This window comes from Strix uralensis, chromosome 17, assembly GCF_047716275.1.
Source record: "Strix uralensis isolate ZFMK-TIS-50842 chromosome 17, bStrUra1, whole genome shotgun sequence".
NCBI lineage: Eukaryota > Metazoa > Chordata > Aves > Strigiformes > Strigidae > Strix > Strix uralensis.
In genome coordinates this window covers 15,618,708-15,639,604 of record NC_133988.1, presented here as the reverse complement: position 1 = coordinate 15,639,604, position 20,897 = coordinate 15,618,708, and the positions used below count along the sequence as shown (strand labels likewise).

The window sequence follows — 20,897 nt, the reverse complement described above, 5'->3', positions numbered from 1 at the left end:
AGCAAATCCTTGACGCTGGTATTTACTGGGACAGGGTGAGCACAGCAGCGCTGCCGAGGTGGTCCTCGGGCTGGTGACACTTCCAGCGTGGAGAGCCAACTGGGAGCAGAAGTCAGCCTGGAGGCTTCTCCCCGCCAAAAGGTTTATGGTTGTCCTGGGACGTGGGTACCAGCAGCGAGAAATCCAGTCCTAGCCCCAGTGCCCAGCACTGCTGGACCCACTCACCCCTGGCCCAGATGGGGCAAGCGCTGGCCACCCGGCCGAGAGCGCATCAGTGGCTCGAGCGCCACGGGGCTTCCGCGGTCAGGAAGGAGCGAGGGGGCTGCGATCTCTGCCCACGTGGTTGCACAATGCCCGGCAGCTCCAGCGCCCGGCTAATGGCTTGTCACCTCTTGCTTTCTGACTCTTTGTGCCAGTTGTCACCTTCCCCTGGCCGCCCACCCAGGCCCCTTGGCTCCTGCCTCAGCTCCCTCTTTTCCCCCTCCCTGGCCGCTTTTGGCCCAGCCTCTCCCAAGGACATGGCTGAAAGCCCAGGGGAGCAGCCAGGATATGCAGCCTGGTCCCTCGCAGCATCTCCCACCCCTGCAGCACCAAGCTCTGTCCTGCTGCCTTCACCTCCAGCCCTCCCTGATGCGCTTGTGTCGTCCACCCCATCCATCGCCCTCCGTCCCTTCCCTGCCAGACGCTCCTGGGCACCCACTCTCTGCCCCAAAAACCTGACTCAAAAATTCAATGTTGGGCAGCTACTTTCAGCACCAAGCTCCTGGGTTTCCCACCCATGCGTACATCCATGTGTACATCCATGTGCACATCCATGCATACATCCATGTGTACATCCATGCACACCTCCACACATACATCCATGCACATATCCATGTGTACATCCATCCGTGCGTACATCCACACGTACATCCATGTGCATATCCATACATCCATCCATGTGCACATCCATACGTACATCCCTGTGTACATCCCTGTGTACATCCATGAACACATCCAGGGACGTGCGCATCCCCCTGCACCCCCAGATCCGTGCTCCCCTCTCCCTGACGCTGCCCGGACCTGGGTCCCAGTGCCCAGAGGTGTGACCCTCCGAGGGCCGGAGCAGTTTCTTAGCCGGGCCAAGGGCCCTCCCTCCCCCTCCCCGCCGCAGCCGCCGCCCGCCGGGCCGCCCCGAGCCGCGGTGAGGGGTGGTGGCGGAGGAGGAGCCGGGCGGGAGCAGCGCTCCGCCCGCCGGAGCCGGGGCCGGGCCGAGCCGAGCCGGGGCGGCGGGGAGCCGAGGACAAAGGTGGCCGTGAGGGACCGGGAGAGGGACCGGGAGCGGGGCCCGGGGCCCGGGGGCGGGGGAGGAGCCGCAGCGGAGCGGGGCTGAACGGGCAGGAGCCGACCCGGAGCGGGGCCGCCCAGTGCCGGGGGAGGGCGGTTCCCCCACTCCCAAACATCCCCAAGACTTTGGGGACACCAAAGAGGTCCCCAGGCTGCCTGGGGGGAAAGGGGACCCCGCTTCCCCCGCCGGCACTGGGCGCCCTGAGACCCCCCATCTCATCTCCTTGAACCCTGCGACGTGGCTTAATAGGAAAATAATAATCCTGGCGCACGTCCGCCTTGTGCTCCAGGGCTGCGGTGACGTGTGAAACCCGCAGGCGTTTCGGTGCTGGAGACAGCGGCTGGAGTGGGGACACCAGGTCCCCAGCACCCCCTGACACCAGGCGACCCCGCATCCCACGGCCACCGATGCTGGTGGCCACCGGAGACCGGAGTTAGAGGCAGAATCCAGATAAGCAGGAAGCCCGGCACTGCGAGGTCACCGGTGAGTGGGGGATAAGGGGAGAGGTGGCCTTGCCCGGGTGACAAGGTTCACGGTCATGGCTCTTTGGAGCGGCAGCCGGATCTGCGGCGCAGGCCGTAAATGCGGCGTGCCGTGGGGAGGAGCACCGTGGCACAGGGCAAACATGGTGCTGGCGGGGAGGTCACCTGTGCCAGGTGACGTGGGGCAGTGGGACGAGCCCTGCCTGGGGGGGGTCCTCCGTGGGAAAACCCTCAGCTGGGGGGAAACCCCTCCCCAGGGAGCCCTGACACACCCAGCACCCACTGCACACAGCAGCTTGGCTGGGAGCGGGGCTGTCCCAGCTATCCCAGGGCTGTTTATTCACCGGCTCAATTTCCTGGGTGCCAGGGCCGGTGCCGCCAGAAACAAAAAGCCAACAGCTTGTTACTGTGCAATTCAGGTGCACCCATCCTCCCTGTGAGCACCCGCTGGCCCCGCAGAGCCATGAAGCTGAACGAGCGGAGCCTGGCCTTCTATGCCACCTGCGACTCCCCGGCCGACAACACCGGCTTCCTCTACAAGCGCGGCGAGCGGCACACGGCGTATCATCGCCGCTGGTTCGTGCTGAAGGGCAACATGCTCTTCTACTTCGAGGAACGGGAGAGCCGGGAGCCCGTGGGCGTCATCGTGCTGGAGGGTTGCACCGTGGAGCTTTGCGATTCGGCCGAGGAATTTGCCTTCGCCATCCGCTTCGGCGGCACCAAATCCCGTACCTACGTGCTGGCAGCCGAGAGCCAGGCTGCTATGGAGTCGTGGGTGAAGTCGCTCTCGCGAGCCAGCTTTGACTACATGCGCTTGGTGGTGCGGGAGCTGGAGAAGCAGCTGGAGGAGATGCGCTGGGGGCCGGCCGGTGGATGTGGGGGCTGCCGGGGCTTGCCCAGCTCATGGAAGCCGAAGCCCTCAGTGCCAGAGCAGTCGCCGGAGCGGCTGCTGGCTCTGCCCGCCATCCTGCCGAAGGAGAACGGCTGCGCAGTGTGGAACAACGCGCCAGGAGCGGTCCGGCCCCACGATAGCGAGGGGAACCCGCGGCCGCCGCCGCTGCCGCCGCGCAGGCGGGCATCAAGCAGCGAGGCAGGCAGCGCCGGGGTGGCCGTGGCGGAGAGTTCATCCACCTTCTGCCGGCTCCATGAGCAGTACGGCCGGGAGGTGGCCCGGCTGCGGCAGGACTGGCTGGAGAGGCGGCGTGGCCCCCGGCCCTGAGAAGTGGCCGAGCCCTGGGGACCCGCCAGGACCCGTGGCAGGGAGGAGGTGAGCATCCGTGGTGCCACATCAGTCCCCTCCTCGCCCCGGGATGTGCAGCCCAGTGATGGACACCTGCTGATGGTGCCATTGAGGGCCCAGCATCAAGGTACACCAGTGAAACACCAGCCCAGCACTGGTAGCATGCTGAGCCCAGCCAGGTGTGAAACCCCCGGGCTCTCGGGGCTACCAGGCTCTTGGGCAACTCATCCGGCTGTGCCCGGCTGCGGGTGTGGGGTGGTCCACCCATCGCAGACAAGCTACGAACCACTTCCTGGCTGATGCCTCCCAGGAACTGACCGCTGCACTGCATCTGGTGGGGCCTCTTGGTGCTCTTGCAGTGGGATCATGCACCGACAATAGTTTTGGAGGAGGATTTTGATGAGATCTCACCTGCCTGAGCCCCTGTGTGGGTGCTTCACAGCCAGGGAGCCTGCTGCTGCCTTCCCCTCCCTGCCCGGCACAAGCCACTGGCTGAGGTTGGCTGAGCGCTACCAGATGCCTCTGCTCCAGCAGGATGTGGTTTGAAAATGAAAATATCAGCGAGCACAGCCCTTCCTTAATGGCAGCAGCACCGCACACCCCGGCTGCCCAGGGAGCTGGTAACACCCAGCCCTGGGCGTTTTTCAAGGGGCGATTGCTGCCCTGTGAACCCATTGGGGGGGCAGAGCTGAAGGGAACACAGCGGCTGCAGGCACTGTCTTGCTGGGCAGATATTTTGGGGCAGGGCATCATCCCCAGTCCGGCTCGCTAAGGGGAAGCATCGCTCACAGTGGCGAACAGGAACGTATGCGTCAGCAGCAGAGGGTGTCGAATGATTCATGTGCCGAACTGGAGTGAAGCCCGTATCTCGTGCCGGTATTTCTCTTTTATTTTCCCAACATTTTATATCAACGCCAAAGCTGCTGGCCCAGAGGTGGGGTGACCCACCCTGGGTTTGGAGGGAACAGTCAGGGTGCCCCGGGTTTGGGCTGGGTGGCTCTGGCTCCCTTTGTCCCCTTGGGACAGGCACAAGGTTTTGCTACAATAAAAGTTGTTTCAGAAATTCCCTCCTGGCTCCAGTTCCCATTTGTGCCTTTAAGCCTCTGGGGAGGGGGGCGCAGGTGGGAATTAATTCTTCATTTTAATCCCACTCCTGTCCCCACCATGTCCTGGGCAGGGACTGTGTCACCCGAGTGGGACACAGCCAACACCAGGGTCTTGCAGTGCCCTGGAGCTCCACATCTGCCCACAGGGATGGGATGGGGTGGGGTGGGATGGGGTGGGATGGGATGCGATGGGGTGGGGTGGGGTGGGAAGGGGTGGATAGGATGGGATGGGGTGAGGTGAGATGGGATGGGATGGGATGGGATGGGTAGGATGGTGCCACCCTGGGGACATCAGAACACAGGGGACATCAGGACACACAGCGCCAGGGTGGTCCCATGGCAGGTACAGCACAGTTCTGGCCTCCATGACAGCTTGAACAGCCAGGCACAAGTGACCAACGTGGAGGTTTGGGCATTGGAAAAGAGTTGGGAGGCTGAAAGAGCACATCCCTTCCACAGTTTCACCGGTGGAAGTGGCACTGGGTGCCCCAGCATGGGTTGCCAGTGCATTACAGGCTCCATGGGGTGTTACAACCATCCCTCCAAACCCTGTGTTACAGGCAGCACCGCATGATGCCACCCAGGTTTGGGTGGCCCTGGTCGAGTGGCCCTGTGCCCTCGGTGGGACATCCACAGCCCTCTGCCAAGGGGTCTTAGCCAGGGACAAAATATCTGTCCCCTTGCTGGGGCCAGTGTTGGTGCTACAGAGGGACTGGGGACGCTGCCCCTGTGGAAGCAGCCACCACGACCCCGTGTCCCTGCCCACGACATCCCACCTGCATGAGCATCTCCAGCTTCTTGCTAACATGGGGTCTTGCAGCCGGCTGGGAGGGGTGATGCCTCTTGGGGAAACTGAGGCACGAAGCCAGGCAGGGTCACTTGCTTGCTGAGAGCACTGCAGAGCATGGAGCCCCGCTCCTGGCCGGGCATGGCACCCCGCTACGTGTTTCGGCATTTGGAGCGGTGCCACCGAGGGCAGCCGGGGCACAGCTACACCCGCAGCACCCAGATGGTTAACGCAGCCCCATCAGTCGGCTGCAGAGGAAGATTCTGGTTTCCATGGCAGCCAGCCCAGCTTCTCCAGACGTTCAGATATTCATTAAAAATAAATCCTTCCCAACATGTTAGCCGACAAACAAGCTTAAACAGATACGCAACATATGGATTTATTAATTCATCAAACGCAAACACCCCCGCCTCGTGTTGGAAGCTGCAAACTTGCCCGGCGATGGCCGGCTCTGAAGAAGAGCTGTGCCGGGGTGCGGCGCCAGCGGGCAAATGCCGAGCCGAACCTCACGCTGGAGGATGCTGAGTTACCCCGGGGGCAGGAGCAAACCTGCACCAGGGATGAGCACAGGACTTTCACGGGGCAGGAGCCCACCCTGAGCTGGACTAACCCCGTTTAACGCCCTCTTTTTAACCCCAGTCACCGGGAGATGTTTATGGAAGTGAGAGCTCTTGCCACAACCCCAAAGCAAGGCTGTGACTTCAAAAGGTTCAACCCAGGTGCCCATCCCAGCTGCCTCCAGACAAAACACACCCCGAGGCCAGAGTCGTATCCAACTTCTGTATTTAGTGGCTCTTTACAGAACTTGTTCCTTCCAAAATTGTTAAACAAAGTTCATCGATCTCATAGAAACTTTTGAAGTACAGTACATGAGCCTAACAAAAACGTGACCGGTATGTCCCGCTAGCTTTAATACAACAGGATTGCTGCGTTCAAGACTATCCTAAGTGCTTCCTCGAATCCCGTTCCACTAAAGCTCCCGCTAGCACACGACGGAGAAAAGCAGTCAATGGTCACGCCTCGACCTTCCGCAGCGCGGTGGCAGGGAAAAGAGCGGCCGTGGGCAAGCTGGGGCTCGCTGGGGCAGGGTAGGTGGGCAAGCAGAGCCATGCCTTCGCAAAGCCGCTTCTAGCATCGCTCATCGCCTACCACCCAAATATAAAAATACCTTCTATTCTGATAAAAATGTATACAGTGGAAAATTAGTCAATGCATAGCCTCGGAGCCTGGCAGGGGAGCCCTCCCGGTGACGGTGGCCTTGGTGGGTGATGGCTGATGCCATGTGGGCAGGGGACAGGGCAGAGCAGCCCAGCACGGGCCACCCCACATCATTTAAAGGCATTTTGTTAGCAGAGGCCGGCTGGCGGTGGTGGGGTCAGGGAGGTGGTGGGGAGCATGCCGGGATGGTGCTGAGCTCCTGCATCTTTGCATGGGGTCAGCTCTGGAAGGCCAAAGCTCAATGGTGCTTTGCCCAATTTAGGCCTGAGCTTGCCCAATTCAGGCAACACCCCGGGGCTCAATCCTGGCTTCATCGGCAGCCACCGCCTGGGGACATGCGGTGAGGGGGATGCTCCTCCTGCCCCGGCGCTCTCCCTGAAAAAAAGTGCTTCAGCTGCAAGAGCTGGTTGTGATGCTGGGAGCAGCCTCAAGCAGGGTTGGTTCCCCCACGAGTGGCTGGCTCATAATTTTTGGGTGCTCGTCCCCAAGCACTGGTACCCCAGGGGCAGAGCTCGGAGGCTCCATCTCTTTTTCTTTCCCAAATGGATGATGGCAGAGCGCGGGGAACCAGGATCCCACGGATGTCCATCCCCAGTGAGCCGGAGCTGTCCCCAAGCATCACACCCGGGTACCTCTTCCCATTTCACTCCCCAAATCGCAAGCACGGGTTGCCTTCTTTGCTTTTGCATTATTTTTTCCTCTTCCTTTGGGAGCTGGCAGGAGCCGTGCCATGCCGATTCGGGGCTGCCACCGGTTGCTGGCTGGAGGAAGCGCGAGGGACGGCGTTCGGACCATGCTACATTTTGTTCCAGAAGGCTATTGCAGACATTTCTACAACATATACAACCGCACGGGACATTCTGTGTTACAAAGGTTTCAAAAAACATAAACCACCAGAACTAAATACATACTCGATGGCATCAAGGTTTTCACTTTAGAGTCTTCAGGGACTATGACGCAGTCTATGGCTGGGGCAGAAGCGATGCAGTGTCTTACAGACAGAGGTGGAAACCACTCGGCAAAAGTTTCTTAAATTTGGTCAGTCTCATAGTGCTTCTTGATGGCTTTGCTCAATAAGTCTTTTCTGTGGGGTTTTTTTGTTGTTTTTTTCTTTTTTTTTTAATCTCATCCAGTGGCAAACTACAAGACTTCAGTGTACATTTAATGACACGACTGCTACATCATCTTGATTTTATAGCTATCTTTAATATCAAAGCAGCTTAAGCTGTTAATAAATTCCAAAGTATCCTTTTATTAAAATATCTAAAAGAGGTCTATAAATATTTTTTGTTTTTTTCTTTTCTAAAATTGTTCCCAGTTTTTCACATTTAAAACAAAGCCGGGGGAGGGGGGGTAGCTTCATAGCGGTGGGCCCCCCCCTTTCCACGGGCGCTCCCCTCCATGGTGCCGTCCGCCTCTTGGTGCATGTTGCATTTAACAAAATATATATATATGTGTGGGTGTGTATATATATATTTAGGGCGGCGGAGCCTCAGAACTCCCACTCGAGGGCCTCCTCGCGGTTGGCGGCCCGCTCCAGGCGGTGGATGATGTTGTTGAGGTTGGCCATCTTCTCATGGCGCCGCTGGACGCTGGTGCTGAGCCGGGGGCCGGGAGCCGGCGGCAGCGCCGGTGAGACCGGCCCGGCAGAGGATGGCCCCGGTGAGGCTGAACCGGCGAGGCCGGGCGAGGATGCCGCCGAGGGCGATGTTGGGGAGACCTCCAAGCTGCAACGGGATGACCCCGCGGAGGACTGGGAGCTGTCGGGGTGTGGCGGCGGTGGCGGTGGGGGTCCCCCGGCGGCAGCACCGGCACGGCCCCCCCGCCGCGGGAGGCTGCCGGCGCTGGGGGCGGCGGCGTGGGGGGCTGCCCCCCGCTCCTCCTGGGGAGGTCCGGTCCCCTCGGCCGCCCCGGCCGGGCTGCGCGAGTCCCGCCGGCGGCCCCAGCTGCCCGCCTCCCCCTGCTCCTCCTTCACCTTCACGGGTGCGGTGGCACAGGGGTGCTCACCCCCCCCAAACACGGGTTTACGGTCCTCGGCGTCCGAATCGGGGCTGTGGGGGGCCCGGCGCCCGGGGATGGCCGCCCCGCCACTCTGCTCCGGGTCCGTGTCGTTGTCCTGCGTGCCCTCCACCAGCATCTCCCGGCGCATCCGCGACCTGCCAGGACACAACCGCGGAAGGTCGGTGACCACCAACCATCGGCCCGTGTCGCGGGCACCGTGCATCTTGAAAAAGCATCTCCAGCCAGAAAAATGCAATGACATCGCTTGAGATGTAAAACCCCACCTTGTCGGCCTTTAAAACATTTTTTTGGGGGGGAAAAATCACTGCCACTTGAACACAGGGAATGGATTTTGCAACACTTTGGGCTGTTTCCAGCCGAACCAACCCAGTTTTGCAAGTGTTTTCCACTACCTTTTTTTGTTGTTGTTGTTTAATACATAACATTTCTCAAAGGTTTATTTTAGGGCAGTTGTGTTTACTGAGAGCAGGAGGGGCTTTCCTGGAACCACTCAAGCGGAAAGGTCGCAGCTTTAAAAACCCTGTTAGTCAATATTTCACCAAAAAGCCTGATTTTTCAACCTCTCCCCACACAATGGCTTTGTGCAAGAAACCTCAGCCAGCTCCCATAAATATTGACCATCGACTTTACGCTGCTCGGGGGGAGTTGGAGGCAGTCGGAGGCTCTGTAAACTCGACACAAGCACTTATACGCCTTTTTATACTGGTTTATATAGGGCAGGGACACAACCCATCACCTGGGCTGTTGACTCAGAGTGGGCAGCTCTTGGTGTGGGTCTGGGGAGGATTCCAGAGTCATGTGTCCACCTGCAATACTGCCTGAGGATGAAGCCTTTGCTGCTCCCCAGGGCTGGGCTGTTGTGGGGATGGATCCTGTGTTCCAGGAGCCTCCATAAGTCTTTTCTCTACCTATCAGGGAGCTCCCGCTTGGTGTCCTGCACCAGTGAGCAGGTGGACACGAGCACGGTAACCTCTTCAGATGCTCAACATGACTTGGTCAAGGTGGTCAACACCTCTTGACCATCCACCAGCCAGGGCACACGCAGCATTTCGGCTGCGACCCTGAGCCTGGGGACCTCCAGTGACCACCCGTGGGTCTGCACCTCCCTGTCTAGGCAAGAGGGACTGGGAAGGCTGGAAGAGGAACAGTGACACCACCATCAGATGTCCGAAGCCTGGAAGTGCCCGTACCTGTAGTTGTGGAACCAGTTGATGACGGTGTTGGTCTTGAGGTTGAGCTGGAAGGAGAGCAGCTCGATGGTCTGCTGGGAGGGGTAGGGCTCCAACTGGTAGGCTTTCTTCAGGGCTTCCTTCTCCTCTGGGGCCAGCACTACCCGTGGCTTCTTGATCTGGAGGAGGCTGAGGTCCTGCGGCTGCAGGCTGGGGCTGGCACACTCGGAGCGGGTGCTGGGGGATTCGCTGTCCGAGCCGGCGCTCATCAGCCCATACCGACGCTTCAGGTAGGCTGCAGGAGAGGAGATCCAGCTGCATGCCGCTCACTCCCCCAGCCCGGGGAGCCCCCCGCTCAGCCAGCACCCCGGAGACCCGGTGGGGCCGCATCGCCCTGACCCTCACCTTTCTTCTCCAGCTTCTTCATGTCACGCAGCTTCTCCACGTTGTGGGGGTCGTTGAGCCAGAGCTGCATGCGGACGAAGGGCTCCCTCCCCTTCAGGCTCAGCTTGTGCCACGGCTTGGGCCTGGAGAGGAGATCGGACACCGAGCCCTGCGTCAGGCCCAGGATGCTCTCCCCGAACAGCCGCTGGCCTGGCGGAGGAGAAGCAGAGGTGGTTAGAGTGGGGTAAAGCAGCGGGGCAGGCGTTAACAGTCCCCCCGCGGAGCGGGTGCACCCCATTTCCCGGCCAGCATCCTCCCCCAGTGTACCAGAATCCCCCCCAAGCACCCGCAGTGAACCACGGGGGGTCTGCGGCTATGGGAATTGGGGTGATGCATCCATGCAGCCTCACCAGCAGCTCCCGAAAACCCGGGCGGAGAGAGGGTCCGCACCTAAATTGTTGTCCGTCAAGACCTCCTTGACCTTCTTGGTGATGGAGTAGGTGTCCAGCTCGGGGGACATGGCGACAATCTCCTGGATGCCCACGGGTCCCTGGCTGTTGGGGTACGGCTTCCCACCCAACACAGGCGTCGACCGGCTCTCGGGCTGCTGGTTTTCTTTGCTGCTCTCCAAGGCCAAGGTGAGGGGCTCCTGACAGCCCTTCTCGTGCTCGGTGGGGCTGGGGGGCGGCGAGGGGGACGGCTGGGGCTCCGCCGGGCTGGCTGCGTGACACCGGGGCAGAGGGGTCAGTGGGGATGGTGGGAGGGGAGAGTGGCAGGGACCCGGCAGGAACAGGCAGGTTATTTTGGGAATGCCTGTGGCTCTGCCCTCCGGAGATGGGGGATGCTGGCTGAGTCTCCCCGACGACTACGGCAAAGTGGGAGGTGCCGGTGGAATAATTAAAGAGGGAAAACATCACTAATATAAACCCCCCCCAGTTACTACTTTATGTCAGGCACAAAGCCAAAGATTTTTGTTGTGGTTTTCCTTTTTTTTTTTTAAACTAGATGACTTTCAAAACCCATTTCTGACAAAATAACATTTGAGGATCTGTACAACAGCCCTAAACTGTCTAAGCGACTAATTAATGAGGTTCAAAATGAGCTGGATGCATCAGAGGGGGATCAAAGGGGCTTCCAGAATTGTGGTGCGGGTGGGGGTGCTGGCGGTGGTGGGGGCAGCTCTACCCAGTGCTGGCGTGGGAGCAAGACGAACTCGCCCTGCACCGGGATACAGGGACGGATGTAGAAGCGCTGCGGGCACTGATGGCACATGGGGATGATGGGGACGGTGGGGACAGCAGTGGGGGCACTTACCCTGGGACGGTGTCGGCTGCTGGCTGATGCCTTGGCCCAGCTGGTCGGTCAGCCAGAGCTGCATGCGGATGAAGGGCTCCCGACCCTTCTGTGTCAGCTTGCTCCATGGCTTGGGCCGTGACAGCATGTCGCTCACGCTGCCCTGGGACAGCCCCAGCACCTAGGCACAGCGCAGGGGTCACCCGCCAGGGCTGGGGCATGCTCCCCCCAGCGTCGGGCTGCTGCCTGCCCTCTGTCCCCATGTCAAGGGAAGGGAAGCAGGCTGCCACCCTCACGGTCATGTGGCACATCCGGACCCCTTGGCCCCAGCCGTGGGTGCTGGGACCATGGTGGGTCCCCCTGAGATACCCAGGGGGCTGGGAGGACGGTCCCTGCAAGGGCTCTGTGCAGGGGACAGGGTTTTCCTGGTGGGAAGTGCTACCAACCACTTGGCGGTGACCACTGGGAGACCACTTGGGGTTGGGTCAAGCCCTGAGGACTCAGTGTCCTCCAAAGGGAAACCCACTGGGGAGAGCAGGGACGCTGGAAGGAGCTGGCAGAGGCCACCGATGAGCCCCAGGCTCAGTCACAGAGCAGAGGGGACACTGCACCCCCCTTCTCCAGGCTGGTACCTTCTCTCCAAAGATCCTCTGGCAGATGCCGTTCTTGGCCAACTTCTCCTTGACCTGCCGGGTCAGCTCCAGCGTGTCCACCTCCCTGTACATGTACATCTCATACTGCTCTGGCGTCAGCGGTGGCACAGTCGGTTTCAGGGTCCGTGGCACGTAGGTGGGGTAGTAGGAGAGGCGACCACCAGCCACCGGCTCCGCGCCGGCTCCCTCTGCCTTCATCTCTGTCAGCCGGTGGGGCTCGTCGTCCGCCGGTGGCAGCTCGTCCTCATTGGTGCCACCCTCGCTGGGCTCGCCCCGTGGCCAGACCCGGCCGTTGGCCATGCTGGAGTAGCTCGAGGAGGAGGAGGAGAGCGAAGGCGAGACGGAGGTGTAGGGTCGGCTGAGCAGGCTCCGCTCCGACGCCCAGTGCTGGTCGAAGTAGGAGCCGGCATCACCGATCTCCGACTTCACCTTCCGGATGATGCTCTGGACGAAGGCAGCGGGCGAGAGGACAGCCAGGGGTGTCTGTGGGGGGCCGGGGCTGGCCCCGCTCCCCTCCTCCTGCTTGACATAGGTTGGGACGATGTTCTGGTTGACGGCGGCCAGCGTGGAGCGCTCGGCGGGCGGCGTGTCCCCGGGGTGCCCGCTGCCCCCCGACTCCATCTCCAGCAGCGCCTGCTGCTGCGCCTGCATCTCCCGCCGCGCCTGCTCCAGGATGCTCTTGATGGCGTCCTCCGAGCTGCTGCCACCCGCCCCATTGGCCACCGCCTGCGACGCTGATGGCGTTTTGGGTTCCCCTGGAAAGAAAAGGGGTGAGGGGAGCCCCGAGGCGCAGCACGCATCTCTTTACCATGTGGCCATAATTCAAAATGCAGGAGAAAAGGGATTTTATCCTGACCTGGTTCAATGCCCCACATGGGTGCAGATCAGAAGAAGGACCAGCAGCACCCACAAAGCAAAAGCTGTGACACCCCCAGCTCAAAGTGAGCTGCTTTTTTGACGATTGCAAAATAAATCCCATTACCAACAACAGCAATAGACAAACATGTTTGTTTTCCCTGTCTGTTTTTCCACCGTTCCTGTCTAATTTAATTCTCCGGGATTCTGCTTTCTCAGCAGACTACCTGTTTTAATGTATTTCATTTCTTGTAATTGACTGTGAGCGCAGCTGCTTTAATGATTCCTCGTGCCAGATGGATCGCACATCCTCATTTAATCATCTGTTTTGGGGCAGGGGGGGAGGAAAGAGTAGATCCAAAGTTTCTGAAAGCCCAGGTACAACCGCTGCTGCATGGAGAGTCCTCCATCCCTAGTTACCAGCGTTTCTTCCCACTACACTCCAAACCTCTCTGAACGTCAGTGGGAGAAATGACAAATAAAGCCCATTTTGGCCCAGGACTGTGTCCCAAGTGCCTTGGCACAGGCTGGCTAACGTTTCCGAGGGGAGGCAGGGACCCCTGCGCTGGACGCTGTCGGTTTTCCAGGTGTTCCGGCGTGCCGTGGGACCCGCAGCCACACAGCACCCAGCCACCGGCACCCCTCTGGGTGCTGCTCCCACGGGGGCAGAGCGGGGGGGGCTCTGCCACCCACATGCTGGCACCCACCTCCCTTCTGCGACTCGATCTCCTTCTTCGCCTGCTCCAGGATGCTTTTGATGGCATCGTCAGAGCCGGTCTCCGGCGTCCTGATCCGCGGCGTGATGCTACCTGATCAAAGAGGCAGGATAACAGCTTTGTCACCGGCGCTGGTTTTACAAGCTCCGCTTGTATGTCAGGAAGTATTTACTGCTCCTCATGTTCAGTTATTTTTAGGGATGCTGGTTTTAAGACAAATGTCACTCCTGATTAGTTGCTAGCTGGAGCACAGGGAGCCCTGGTAGCCCTGGCTGCCAGCTCTCGCCTCTGGTGTGGCATCTCCCAGCCACCTTACTTGCCCCATCCAAGGGCACCCCCTCGCCACTGGGGCGCAGGGTGCTGAGCAGAGACACGGGGACCAAGTCCCCCATCCCTGGCATTGGGCCCTCCCGGCTGCGCAGGCAAAGGGTTAACGCTGGATCAGATCCAGGGGATCAATCGGAGCCCTCCGGGTTGAAACACCAGCAGATGAATGGAACGTGGACCTCCATCGTCCAGTCCCTGTGCCACCACGGGGACCCGAGTGACCAGTCACCACTGCTGCCACCACTGAACCGGAGCTGGGAGCCACCATCCCTGGAGCCGAGCGTTACCATACCATGGCGGTGTCAGCACCGCACCGAGATCCCGCAGCATTAAGACTTCATTATTTTAACGAAACGTTCCTGAGGACATTGATTCATACGCCACGAAACAGCCTAATGAATAATTAAATGGCACTTGTCAGAATAAGTGAGTAAAGCACGTCCAGGGATGCAGCTTCCGCAACGATGGGTTGTTGTTAATCGCTACCATTTGCCAGGGATCCATCCCACCGGGCGGCTGGTTCCATCCCACCCTGCAGCAAGCCTGGGGACCACCGGGGACAACTCCCCCGAGTGTCACCAGTGGCTCTGTGCGCATCCCTGCCTGTCTTGCCACTGCATCGCGGGCTGGCGGGCATCCCTGCCGTGGCATGGGGCACCCTGGGGTGCTGCTGGGGTGCATCGGGAGGGGATGCCACGGCACCGCTTGCAGCATCCTGGGGCAGGACCCGTCGGCCGGGGCCACCCCAACCACTCACCTCTCTGGCGCACCTGGATAGTCCTCAGGGCCAGCACGTTCTGCTCGTCGGAGAGGAACTGCTTCATCTTGATGAATGGCTCCTTGCCCTTCACCGTCAGCTTGCGCCAGGGCTTGGGCCGGGCCAGGATCTCGCTGACGGAGCCCTGCGACAGCCCCAGCACGTAATGCCCAAAGACCCGCTGCCCGATGTTGTGCTTCAGCAGCTGCTCCTTCACCTGGAAGGCGATTTCGGCCGTGTCCAGCTGCTCCTCATCGGCAGAGCCGCCGGCGCTGCCCTCGGATGGTTCACCGGGTGGGCTGGCGGCACTGGCAGCCGGAGCGGTGCTGGGGGGCACGGTGCTGTTCTTGGCCCCGAAGAAGGTGGAGGGGAAGGGTGGCCCCCCACCGGCGCTCTCGCTCTTATAGGTGTGTGGTGGGATGTGGGGGGCCTTGGGGTCCCCCGAAAGTCGCTCGCCCCCCGGGAAGGGGGACAGTGAGAAAGTCCGAGGGGCATCGGGGGCCAGGCCAGGGCCGGGCAGAGGCGGGAGGGGAGTGGGGGAGGCGGGTTCGTCCGCTGGGGCGTGCTGGGGGGATGGGTACGCCTGCTCCATGCCCAGCGAATCCTTCCCCGACTCGTCTTCGGAGTGATCCTCCTCTAGAAGTGAACGAGAGAGAAGGAGACGCACTAGAGTCCCCCCGGCCGGCGGCCCCGGCACAGCCCCACAGCGAAGCATCTCCTGCCTCAGTTTCCCCAGGTGGCATCCCACCCCCTGTCCTCCCTCCACCCCTCTCTGCTGGCTCCGGGCTCCTTCTCACAGCCGGGGCAGGATCTAGCCCTGCCACCCACATTCCCAGGGATGCTCCCGGTGGGACCAGGGATGCTGCGGGACCCGGAGACCCTACCAGTGCTGGCCAACAGGCTGGGCTTCTCCAGCAGGTACTTCTGGGAGGGGTAGAAAGCCTCCTTCCCCAGCAGCAGGGCCTCCTCTGCCTTCGATATGCTCTGCAAGGAGCCAAGCCGAGGTGGGAAAGGGCGGCGGAGCCACGGGCGGCAGGGCTGGCACGCGTGCCACAGCCCGGCAAGCGTGTCGGCACACGCCGTGGCACTTGCCTGGGGAAGGCTGCAGCTGGCAGAGGCCACCTTCATCGCCTTCAGGATGCTGGGAGGGAGACAAGGGGGGTGACTCGGTGCACGTGGCTTTTCGCTGCCGCCAAGGCGCCAAGCGTTACAGGTGCTGGTGTGCCGTGGGTGCCGGCAGCACCCGGCCAGCCGGGGTACAAGCACGCAGCAGGCATGGATGCTGGTCAAGCCATACCTCAGCTCTGTTTTGATCTCCTCGTAGTCTGCCTGTGCCTGCAGTTTCTCCTCCAGCTTCTGCGGAGCAGAGAGGGGGGAGTCCTCGCAGCCGGCTCCCAGCGCACACCCGGCACAGCCGAACCTGTGCCCCCCTGTCCCCAGCAAGCCCCTAGCCCCCGTGGGCGCACCTCGATGGCTTCGTTCTTGGCAGCCAGCTGTCCCTCCAGCTCAGCGATCTGGTTGGCAGAGGACTCCTCCAGCTCCTGCAGCGAGCTCTGGAGGTGCTGGACATCCTTCAGGAGCCGCAGGATCTCCCGGTCCTTGGCAGCCAGAGCCGCCTCCAGCCTCGACCCTGAGCACATGGAATAGTTCACTTTGTCCTGCTGGGAGAGGGGACACCGTCAGCTCCTGGCCGCCTGACGTGGGGACACGGGCCACCCTCCCCGTCAGACGTGTCCCCACGGGGAGCAGGCGAGCCCAGGACTCAGCCCTGTGGGATGGGGACCGGAGGTGACGCAGCCGTGGGCAGGGACAGACTTTTCCTCTGCCCTTACAGGTCTCCCAGGTATGTCTGCTTGGTGCTATGGGGGTGTACGTCCCCCTCCCTGCAGGAGGCAGGTAGGGCATGGCCAACACTACCACCTCCGTGGTGGAGAAATGGCTCAATCACTGGCATTTCGGGCTTGTTCCCAAACATGGTGGGTGCTCCCGAACGCAAAAGGGTGCTCATGAACACAATGGGGTGCCCCTGGCTGCTACGGGGTGCTCAAAGCTATGACAGGGTGCTCCCAAGCGCAATGGAATGCTCCTGGCTGGGACAGATGCTCCTGATTGTGATAACAGGGTGCTGCCAGCCCCAAGGGGGTGCTCCAGGCCATGATGGGGTGCTGTCAGCTGTGATGGGGTGCTACCAACCCCAAGGGGTGCTCTCACCCCAGCAGCGCCTGGCGGGGAGCAGCAGGCCAGGCGCAGGGAGCTATTCACGGCTGCCAGCTGCTCCCGCAAGCTCTCCACCTCCCTCTGCGCCGCCTCCGCTCGCTGCAAGAGAGCAGAAAGCGCATCAGGCCAGGCACCCACGGCTCATCCCACCCCACACAGGGCAGAGTGGGGCCCCGGGGTCTGCACTGAGCCGGGCATCCTGCTCCCACCACCATCACCATAAGCCCCCCTCAATTTATTTTGTCTCCCCACGTCCTAACACAGTTCCCAGTCCCAATCCCTGGGCACGGGCCACAGCCCAACTCCAGGACACTGCCTTTTTCCACCCAACAGGCTGTATTTACATGCAAATTGCTCTTTAAGCCTATTTTATTACCCACATGCATTTATTTGTATCTACGCTTTCAGAATTAAATAAAACTAGTGAATAGGAATGGATAGGACCAGAAGTAATTATGCCAGAAACCAACACCAGGCTGGTGTGTGTTTGCCCTGAAACACCCGGGAGAAGCCAGAGGTGACAAACGCTGGCTCCTGTGGCCAAAGCAGAGCCCAGTGGGAGCCCCAACACACCAGTAACCCTCAACATGGGGCAGGAGGGTGCCGTTGGGCTGGTTCGGAGGAGCTGCTGGGCGAAGAAAACCAGAAGCCCACTTTTAGGGCTTCCCAGTCCTGGAGCCCGGCCAGCCCGTACCATTTTGGGGACAGACATCCAAGCCACGCGGATGCTCGGGGTGCTGCGGTGGGTGCAGCGGCTGGGGGGCCCGCGGCTGAGCACGGCGGAGGGGGAGCAGGGTACGTGCCCTGAGTTGGCTGGAAAGTCAGCTCCCAGCTCACCTGGTTGGCTTTTTCGAGGTTTGTCATGATCATGGCTACTTCGTCTGCCCTGTGATGAGAAAGCGAGAGGTCAGCCCTCCATGGCCGGCGAGGGCTCCTGCCTGCGCTGCAGCCGAGAGCACAGGTGGGCCTCTTAGACAGCGGGACCCCCCACGGCTTGGGGTGCTGCTGAAGTTGCTTCAAGCATCTCAGCTCCTCAAGTCGTTTAGCAGCACCGCGGGGACGTCCCGGCACTGCCGCAATGCCGCAGGCGGCTCGGCTCAGGCTCAGGCACGCCAACAGCCTCCGGGCACAACCAGGCATCATCGGCGACTTACTTGGACGCGGCTTCTTCGTCGTATTTACACCGCAGCTCCAGCAGCTCCGTCTGGGTCGCCTTCAGCGCTGGGAAGAGGAAGAGGAGGGTGAGGCACGGGGTGAAGGCTTGGCCCCCCATGGCCGGCGGCCCCTGCCCCAGCCCCCCTACCTGCGTGGAGCACTTTGATCTTCTCCTCTGCCTCCCCCAGCCGAGCGGCCAAAGTGACCTGTGCTTCCTGCAGCCCCCTGCAAGAGACGGGCATCAGCCACGTGCCAGTGGCACTGCGGCCGTGCCGACCCTGCAACCCCCCAAGGGAACACAGAGACCCCCCCGCTGCATCCCCATCGCTCAGGGAAAGACCCACTGGTGGATGCCAGGATGTGTTCAAGCCATGTTACCCCTCGATATTAAGGAGTTTACAGCCCCGGGTGTAAAATAATTCACTTAGGGCTGAAAATGGTCCTGATCCCTGTGGCTGAACCCCCTCCAACAGGGGGGATGGCAGCCCACCCCTGCCTGTAATTAATTGGAGGTGGGGGAAGCAATCAGGGAAAAGTTATTCTGCATTATTTATAGCCTGCACTTGCCAGGAACTTACTCGCAGAGATCTGCAATTTAGGGTTTAAAGATTCCTCATTTGTTTCCCGGTGCAGCGTGTTAAGGAATAACAATGAAGGCACCGAGAAAGCCGGGAGCCTCCAAATTAAAAGGCCATTAATGAGGTTCATCTGTCGACCTGGCTTTAACCCATTTGTCCGCGCAAAGCCACGTGCCAGGGAGACGGTACGAGGGGCCAGCACGATCGACCTGTCCTGGCTCTGCCTGTGCCTGCCGCTGCCCCAAAACTGCCTGGGATTGGGGACGGACAGACGGATGGACTCTTGGAGAGCCCGAGATTGTGTATCAGGGTTCTGGACAGGATGAGTCTGCTCTCAACCCAGACAGCAAAGGAGGTGAGGGAAGGACAGATGGACACCCCCGTGCAGGAGTGGGGACAGAGCCACATGTTCCCACAGCACCCCGGAATGAACCCGTATCCCTGTACTCACGTACTTTTGCTTTTCTGCCTCATTTCTCTGCAGCAAGGTTTCTGCGCACGGTGCTTTGCCGTCGATGCCGGAGAGCAGGGGCTCGGCCGCTGACGTGAGCCCGGTGGCCGGTGACGTCCCCTCTCTGCGCTCTGCGGGGGGGACACATATCACACAGCTGCGTAGGGGACACCAGCGGTGGCTGCTGGGGACCACAGGCCAGGGAAAGGGGTCCTGGCCCTGACACCCCCCCAGGGATGCTCAGAGGCACGTGGGGGGACCCAGCTGGGGACTGCCACTGCCATCCTCGTCCAACAGGGTGGCTGGCGCCGGGGGGGGTACCTTTGGTGCCGATGAGCTCCGGGTGCTTCTTCCAGGGGCGGCTGAGGTCCTTCAGTGGGGGTGGATCAGGCTCGAGGCGCTGGAGCTGCTGCAGCCGGTCCTCCAGGCTCCGGGCAGCCTCCAGCACAGGAGCGGGGTCTGCGGGACATGGGACGCAATGGTGAGCAGCAAGGATGCCCACCACCAGCCCTCTCCTACCTCCCCGGGGACTTGCCCACCCTCCTTGCCACCCATCCTAGGGCAACCACCCTCCACACCCCGCTTAAAACCAGAGTGGGTGCTCTCCCAGCCCTGGGGCACCCTACAGGGTGCTGGGTGCCATGGGGACACCCCCTCGGTCCTGTGCTTTCCATCACCAGCCCCAAGGGACCGGCAAGGCTGGATGGGGACATCACCTCCCCGAGGGAGCCGGCGGCACCCGCAGCACCGGTGGCCCCGGTGCTGCCAGCGCCGGCCCGTTTGGGCGCAGACAATGGCGGTTTGTGCCGAGGTAAGCAGGTGCATTCAGAGCCGTCCGTCTTCCCTCTGTCAGCATTACACCATCATTAGCTAGTGTCTGCTCAGCAGGGTGTGCCATTATGTCTCCCAGGGCTGATGTAATTATACATTGACATAATTAACCCAGCAAGCCCATTAAGCAGGCCAGCTAAAAATTCATCTATAATTATTTGTTGTGTGCATGCTAATGAGTCCATCTGCACTGCCATTGTACAACATGAACAAATTAATTTACAAGTCTGGATTTTTTAATAAGTTCAAGAAAATGCCTCCTATTGAGCCAGGTTAATATAGGTTTGGGGTTTTTTTTTAGAAAAGAAGAGGAAAGAAAATAGATTTGAATTCTCCAGGGTCAAAAAGTTAGACAAACAGAGAAGTGGGACAGAGCTGGGAGTGCTACTGTACAGCACGGACCCGTGGCAGACATCCAAGGGTAAAAAATAATAATGGTGATGGAAAAAAAATCACAACAACTGGCTGCCTCCGCTCTGAACGGGATGCAGAGCAGCTCTTCTGCTCAGTGAGTGCCTGGCGGAGACGGCAGCGGTGCAGGATGAAGGGGGCCCGGCACCACCATGGCTGCGCCGTGGGATTTGGGGTGGTCTGGGGCTGCAACCACAGCACCGGGCATCTTTGGGGTGAACCTGCCAGAAAAATGCAGGATTTGGCCCGTGATCCTCGCTGCAAATGCCCAGCATGGATGCTCCTTGGAAACGAGTGGTGCCAAGACATGTGACCCCCCTCAAGATGGGGTTTGGGGGTCCCCCTGACCCACTGCTGCCCTCCCATCCCACAGCATCGCAGCCATGTGGGGTGCAGGGCGCCACCTCAGCACCAGGATCCTGCGCTAACGCCGAAAGCCCCCAGAGCATCCTTCTCCGCAGGGAACGTTCCCCCTTTTTTCTGCTGAACATCACAGAAACCCCGCGGACACGCTGGGATAAAAGGTTTGTGTTCAGAGCTCAGCCATGGGGACCCAAGCAGAGGTGGGTGCTGAGCCCTGCCGGCACACTGCTGGCTTTGGCACTGAATCGGTGACTCAGCTCCAGCCAGGACCCTCCCGGGCTGCTCGCGGCGTCTGGCTGGCGCCGGAGCCGTGGCTCAGCATCCTTCAGGCGGGTTCGCCATCCAAGGATGTGGGACTGCACCATCAAAGAGGGTTGCGGCGATGAGGCACGGCCCCAAACCGGACTGGATGCTCTCACAGCCATTAATAACACCGTAAGTACACGAGCTGAGATAACGATACGGTTAATTAAACCCTGTGCTCCAGGGCCTCAGCTCACAGGCTGCAAGGGCCGGAGGTCCCCCCCGTCCCCGTGCTCCCCCAGCCCTGGGGGT

At 60.6% G+C, this 20,897-nt stretch overlaps 2 protein-coding genes across 8 annotated transcripts in view; one reads left to right on the top strand and one right to left on the bottom strand.

The window, feature by feature from the left end:
- Window positions 1-1,207: 1,207 nt before the first annotated feature.
- On the top strand, window positions 1,208-4,115 carry PHETA1 (PH domain containing endocytic trafficking adaptor 1). Its single transcript, XM_074887107.1, has 3 exons — window positions 1,208-1,288; window positions 1,617-1,810; window positions 2,229-4,115. Exon 3 carries the CDS (start codon window positions 2,273-2,275, stop codon window positions 3,026-3,028), a length of 756 nt encoding a protein of 251 aa, XP_074743208.1. The 5' UTR covers window positions 1,208-1,288; window positions 1,617-1,810; window positions 2,229-2,272; the 3' UTR covers window positions 3,029-4,115.
- A 1,593-nt stretch (window positions 4,116-5,708) lies between these two features.
- CUX2 (cut like homeobox 2) overlaps window positions 5,709-20,897 on the bottom strand; it is a 68,460-nt gene continuing 53,271 nt past the window's right edge. For 5 of the 7 annotated variants that reach the window (XM_074887297.1, XM_074887293.1, XM_074887294.1 and 2 more), the window contains 17 exons: window positions 19,059-19,196; window positions 18,742-18,868; window positions 17,857-17,933; window positions 17,708-17,774; window positions 17,391-17,439; window positions 16,548-16,652; window positions 15,803-15,994; window positions 15,634-15,692; window positions 15,221-15,477; window positions 14,337-14,972; window positions 13,244-13,345; window positions 11,661-12,436; window positions 11,050-11,209; window positions 10,186-10,455; window positions 9,757-9,945; window positions 9,373-9,646; window positions 5,709-8,316 (listed from right to left, as the gene is read on the bottom strand). In XM_074887297.1, coding sequence (XP_074743398.1) covers window positions 7,653-8,316; window positions 9,373-9,646; window positions 9,757-9,945; window positions 10,186-10,455; window positions 11,050-11,209; window positions 11,661-12,436; window positions 13,244-13,345; window positions 14,337-14,972; window positions 15,221-15,477; window positions 15,634-15,692; window positions 15,803-15,994; window positions 16,548-16,652; window positions 17,391-17,439; window positions 17,708-17,774; window positions 17,857-17,933; window positions 18,742-18,868; window positions 19,059-19,196 — 4,142 coding nt within the window. In that variant the 3' untranslated portion in view covers window positions 5,709-7,652. The remainder of the gene's footprint in view (window positions 8,317-9,372; window positions 9,647-9,756; window positions 9,946-10,185; window positions 10,456-11,049; window positions 11,210-11,660; window positions 12,437-13,243; window positions 13,346-14,336; window positions 14,973-15,220; window positions 15,478-15,633; window positions 15,693-15,802; window positions 15,995-16,547; window positions 16,653-17,390; window positions 17,440-17,707; window positions 17,775-17,856; window positions 17,934-18,741; window positions 18,869-19,058; window positions 19,197-20,897) is intronic. The other 2 variants (XM_074887296.1, XM_074887295.1) reach the window with 1 other exon arrangement.

Excerpts from the sequence above, each read along its gene's own strand:
- PHETA1 (XM_074887107.1), top strand. The coding sequence starts at position 2,273 with ATGAAGCTGAACGAGCGGAGCCTGGCCTTCTATGCCACCTGCGACTCC.